The sequence below is a fragment of the Clupea harengus genome, chromosome 4 (assembly GCF_900700415.2).
Source record: "Clupea harengus chromosome 4, Ch_v2.0.2, whole genome shotgun sequence".
Lineage (NCBI taxonomy): Eukaryota > Metazoa > Chordata > Actinopteri > Clupeiformes > Clupeidae > Clupea > Clupea harengus.
This window is the reverse complement of record NC_045155.1, coordinates 1058569-1064820: the sequence shown is the minus strand read 5'-3', so window position 1 is coordinate 1064820 and position 6252 is coordinate 1058569. Positions and strand designations below refer to the sequence as shown.

The 6252-nt window shown below is 42.5% G+C and overlaps 1 protein-coding gene across 1 annotated transcript; it reads right to left on the bottom strand.

The window, feature by feature from the left end:
- Positions 1-569: 569 nt before the first annotated feature.
- Positions 570-4448, bottom strand: hsd17b10 (hydroxysteroid (17-beta) dehydrogenase 10). The gene is made up of 6 exons (XM_012820603.3): positions 3671-4448; positions 2875-3039; positions 2236-2400; positions 1876-2004; positions 1611-1719; positions 570-1325 (listed from the first exon to the last, which is right to left on the bottom strand). Exons 1-6 carry the CDS (start codon positions 3692-3694, stop codon positions 1135-1137), a joined length of 783 nt encoding a protein of 260 aa, XP_012676057.1. The 5' UTR covers positions 3695-4448; the 3' UTR covers positions 570-1134.
- Between the last annotated feature and the right edge of the window lie 1804 nt (positions 4449-6252).

Sequence of the window (6252 nt, the reverse complement as noted above, 5' to 3'; positions counted from 1 at the left end):
TCCCTTTGATATGCATCTGATATGATACTAGCGCCATCCTGTGGAGAATGCAACACAAAATACACGCTGTCAGTAGCCTACTAATAGTGCAACATATTTAAGTTATTACATTTAATAAATAATTACGATGATGCTTTATTTGGTATTTGCTCTATTTAGTAATTTTTACAAAATATATTTGAAAGATTATTAGGCATTGAGGAAGTTAGTAGGCCATCTTAGCAGGCGAGAAAGTTTCACTAGGAAACTTCATTAGCATAATATTAATGAAGCTACAAGCCTTTCTTTTTCTATTCTCTGTAAAATCAGGAAGAAAGAGATTTGCTTTTTGTTCATTTAAGGTCCTTGATGGCCTCTGGCCTTCCATAAGTGCTTACATTGGAACACAGGTTGACATTTTTTACACAGGGGGAAAAAAACTAAACTTTGAAGATGATGCTCCAATCAAATTTTCACTGTGATACATATTTGGTGTTCTATCCTGGTGTCTCAATACTCATCAAAACTGCACAAAAAAAACTATTGTGTAGTGTGCACTTCACAACACGAGATGAACACTTCAGAGCATGTCAATGGTATCTCATCTTTGCTTTTATTTCACATTTCACACACACATGACAGTCCCTGATTCCCAGCGGTGTGAATTGATAAGGTTTTCCTTTACGATGCGACTCTTACAAAAAGTGAGAAGCAAACGAGCCACATTCAGAGGACAGACACACAGTTTTATGTTACCAAATACTAAAACTCATTGTCAAGTAAATGCACTTCAAGAAATGAAACACCCCGTATCTTCAGAAGGAACATTAGCACAGCACACCGCAGTCAAATGCCCACAAGACATGGAGTGTTTCGATACAGTATCTACATAATGCATTCTGAATGCATTCTGAGCAGAAGTGGTTTTAAAAAGGAATTAGAGTCAAACCACCACTGCTTCAGTACATCTGTCCTAGTGCCTGATTTTTCTTTTTTAATACCACTTGTTGAATTTATTATTTACAATGGTCCAGCACCTCACACTTCTGCATCCGTGTCTCTGACAGCGTTCATGTACCGCGCGCATTCAAATAAAACACCCACACAAACGCTTCCCCTGGCGACTGGGATTCCTTTTCCCTCCTCCAGGGTCTCTTAGGGCTGCATGCGGATGGCGCCGTCCAGACGAATCACCTCCCCGTTGAGCATGGGGTTCTCTGTGATCGACGTCACCAGGTGCGCAAACTCCGCAGGGTCCCCCAGGCGGGAGGGGAAGGGCACTTGACGAGCCAGGAAGCTTTGCACCTTCTCTGGCAAACCAGCTAGCAGCGGCGTGGAGAACAGACCTGCAGGCAGGGAGCAGAGACATGAGGTCATGACTTCAATGAAACCCAGAGAGAGAAAAAATAGAAGAAGCAAGTGATAGTGCCTGATCGCACAATGGTAAATATGACTGAGCACATCTGTGAAAGTTCTATTCTATTATTGCACAGCATAGCTGAGGTACGAACATATTGATCCAAAAGAACCACATAAGCACACATGGTACCTACGAGCTCGCCTAAAAACAAAGGACTTTTCCTCTAACTTTCTCACACAGGCCGTATGTACATCATGTCTGTCAAACTAACCAGGAGCAATGGTGACCACACGGATCCCCATAGGGGCGAGGTCACGGGCGATGGGTAGAGTCATGCCCACGATGCCACCTTTGGACGCAGAATAGGCAGCCTGGCCCACCTGGGAAAATCAGGTAAACAGATCATGAGAATATCTAACCCACACAAGATAAGGTATCAGTTTGATCCGACCAAGCACATTCCACCAAAGCAAAACAGATATTATGCACACTTCGTAACCGAGATAATGGAAAGGTAAACGATGTCCGAACCGTACCTGTCCATCGTAGGCAGCTACGCTGGCTGTGTTGATTATGCAGCCTCGGTGCCCATCAGCACTCGGCTCATTTTTCCCCATTTCACCAGCAGCCAGTCGAATAACATTAAAGGTACCAGCTATGTTCACCTAAGACAATGGAATGATTCAATATAGACACACACCACAGCCTTTTAGGAACAGAAATGTGAACCGGCAGCAATATTCTTGGAAACAGGAACGAGTCTAAAGCACAAGCGTATGCAAACAGTCCACATTTAAGGTCCAGAGAAATAACATGATTCCTTCTCAAACATGACTGAGCAATGCATCGAATACAAACACACATGGAACAGAAATGATCCACGGAAAGCAACTCACAGTAATGACGCGCGTGAAGTCCTCCAGGCTGTGTGGAATGTCCTTTTTGAAGTTGTACGTCTTCACGGCAACAGCGATACCAGCACAGTTTACGGCCAAATCAAGACGACCAAACTTCTCGCGAGCCAGGGACACGGCAGCACGCACATCTGACTCCGACGTAACCTGCGTTGCACAAGGTTATAGTCAAGGACACACTGGAGGGCATCTTAATTGAAGACATGTCTAGTAATCAGGCAATGAACCACATGCTCTGAAGGGAGCAGTGGCTAACATGAAGTGTTAATCCAGCAAACACTGTCAAAACATAATTATTTTCTGGCTTCTGTGAGGATATAAGATCTGTGCTGATTATTTCACTGAACGTTATGATAATGACAAAAAATGAACCCCTCTTGAGAATGAGAAAAATTAAAGGTTGTTTCATAATTTTTGGCAAAACTGTTTGAGCTATTGCCCAAAAAGTGCGTTTGACTCTACCCCACTTCAGGGGGCGCTAGCACCAAGAAAAACGTACATCTAGGGCCACAAATCTTGTAATCCGTATCAGACAGACAAATAGACGGAGGCAAACAGACAAATAGACGGAGAGGCAGACGACCACAAAGTTTCTACTGTCGTATCATCAATGACACTTACATCAGCTGGGGCAAAGGCACATCGGTCGCCAAGACTAGTGGCCAGGTTGTGTCCGTCCGAACCAGGCAGATCCAGGATCACTGCGCTAGCCCCTTGACTTATCAGACGTTCCACGGTGGCCCGGCCCAAACCAGAGGCCCCTCCGGTGACCAGTCCAACCATGCCCTGTCAGATACAAGGACATTCATCACTTGCACCGTTTTAAGTCTCTGAAGCTGATTAATAAGTATGCAAACTTTTTGTGATGCAGTTGCAGGCCTAGTTGGAGTGGAGTTAATATTACACAAAAATCGTCAGTAAGTTAAATATTTCTTTCATACAATGTTCACTGATGAGATGAGATTCCTCTTTCCATTGTTAGCCAACTAGCTAGTTAGCTCCAAAAACCTATTTGGCATTAAACACATTACGCCAGGCAAGTCCATAGCTGGCTGTACATTCCATATCACATGAGCTAGTCCATTACCAGCGCTATATCTAAGTAATGACAAGTGTCGTCATGCCAAGTTCATCTAATACGTGCAAACATAGGTCAGCGGCCAATTAAGCTCTTATTATACATTTTATTCACCGTGAAAGCCTTCCTGCAGTGAATAAAAGTTGATCTCTGGCTAACTGCAAGGTACTGATGCTAACATCAGTTGGATAACGTTAGCCAACTTATTGTTTCAACATGTCAAATACAGCGTTCTTAAACAAGATCAAATCACAACGGCATATGTTACTGTGGTTGGCTCATACATATAGTTTCTTCGACGTTTATAGGTTTCTACAATTTGTAAACTACCGGGCTCACCTTGACACTCCTGATGTTCGCCATGTTCACACGCTAACGTCAAGTCACTTGCGTCGATTGGTAAGATTACTGGTGTAGCACTGAACCTACCGCAAGTGCTTAACCAATGGAAATCCTGCTATGTAAAACGCCCCCTCTGGTCATTGACTCCAATGCGAAAGATTGATGGAAAGTTCATCCAATCAGGATTGAAATAACTAATGACACAAAAGGTCACCTAGGGCAACAACTTCATGCTCTTCTTCTGATGTTTCCAACTTGTGCATACTTACTCAACAGTGTATTTATCAAGTATTCAAATGATTTTCTCACATACATACAAGACTCATGGCGGTCATTACAATATATGAATAAATAATATACTGAACTACATTGAATAATATAAATAATATGTGAACTGTGCAATCTCAATCAGGACAAACGGCAGACATTACATGTTGTTTTATTTATTATTTGCAAACAAGGGGACATCTTGGGCATCATTCAACTGTGCTTCAGAAGACATTAAGGTTATGCCAAATCAAAAGGTACATCTTTGAGAGTGAAGGGAGAATAAATCATGGTAATTTGTACTTGCTGAGGCAAAGATGCTCTGCTATGGAAGGCAGTAAGCTGTATAGTTATCTCCAGTAAGGGGGGCGAATCAAATCAAATCCCCAACAACACAACTTACTACCTCAGCACAGCAAAGCCATAAAAAATATTGAAACCCATTAAGCTTCACAGCAATACAGTTACTACACTGAGCAGTCACATAAGTACACAAACACAGGCTAGAGGTTTGCAAAAAGTCCAGCTTTCGGATTTCTTCCTTCTTTCTTTTTTTTCCTATGGTCAGCTGTGGACTGAAGTCAGCCTTGTTTGTTTGTTTGTTTGTTTGTTTGTTACATGGCGGCCGTAGGAAAGACAGTAGACTGTATAGTTATCTCCCAGATCTGGTGTGATCCTAAACTATACAAACTACTACCTCATCCCACAGCCCCCCCACAAGGTGCCCTTCGTTGGTCCAGCCCTCGAATGCCATTTGTCACGGGGAGAAATATGTTGGGGCCTAACCAGAGCTTTACCTGCTGAGATCCCAATGCGGTCACCCCTGACTCTAAAAAAAAGAGAGAGAGAGAGAGAACGAACAGGAATGAAAGACTGTATACAGTACACAGTTGAGATACAGACAAATACCATGATGGCGCTTACATCAACCGTTATGTAAATGTTGCAGCCTATGTCTTCACACAGTCTGAGTTTACCTCAACTTCCTCTGCTAGTTGCTGAGTCGCTCTTTCCAGTAGTTTCTCAGGGTGAACAACGGTAACAAAAGACAAAACAAAATTGCAATTACAATCCCATTCTGTCTAGGAGCTCACAAAAAAGATAAAGTAAGCAAACCTTCCAATTCTTTGCAGGTCCTCCATTTTCAGATTTATACAAAATTCTTAGACGTATATGCTATGCAGTAAGCGACAGTTAATTGTCTTAAAAGCGTTACAATTATGTCCCTTCATGTTTCAATTAATGACTGCACCCTTTCTTCTCGCTTTCGGTGGACACCAAAAGCAATCAAGCCCCTTCTATGAAACTGTTGCAGTATGGAAGGTTGATTGAACGCAGGAGTGAAACCAGACCCAGGAACATATGGCTCCTGTTGTCACAATAAATAAGCAATAGGACACAAGAACGCGACACAAAACCACAGCTCAAAGATATAGAATAGGTTTGTTTCAACTTGCTAATAACCTCATGGAAAGGCCCCATTAACCTAACATCTCATATAAACAACCTGAGAATCATGATTAATGAGGATGCAATTCAACGCCAAACAGACAAAATCAGACTGTGTGAGTTTTAAGTCTATCTCAACCTTGTCTAGCACCAGTCGCTGTCACCTCAGGAACTCACATGACGCAGGGCATCCGAAACATAGCCATAATTAGGGTAAGCGAATAATAGAGCGACATAATATTTCCGGTAAAAACTAAAATCAACGGACTTACTAATGCCAAGTGACTTTACCCAAATAAGACAGTCTTCTACTTTTTGCTTAGAAGTCTAATGTTAACTTGCAGGTCATGACTAGCCAGCGTAGCTAGCTATTGACCATACATAACCATTCAAAATCATGGACAGCCAACGATGTCGGTATTGCTTGTTGCAACTTCTAACGCTGTGCTAACTGAACATTTTCCTATTTTCCTCTATATCAAAGAAACAAATACAGACCTTACCGCGAGCTTTTATTTGAGACTGCACAACTCACAAGCCCCTGCTTCTTATTGCCAACTCATCAAACTTGCGGTTGGCTGTTGGCTAACTTACCTGGCTAGAAATGACCTGCTACTGCTAGCCGGACCGCTAATCAGACACGGTTCGATTATGCAGTTATGCGAGACAACAATTAACTTGGCATCAGTATTTCCACGCACAAATAACGGACGCGACATGGATATATCTTTCAAGCGTCAAGGCAAGGCATTTCACTTACTGTACATTTGGAAGCTGGCACGTTGGCTCACCATGCTAACTATCACTGGCTAGCTCAGTTTACAGAAAGACGAGAAATTAAAAATGGCGGTCTACTGTGCCGT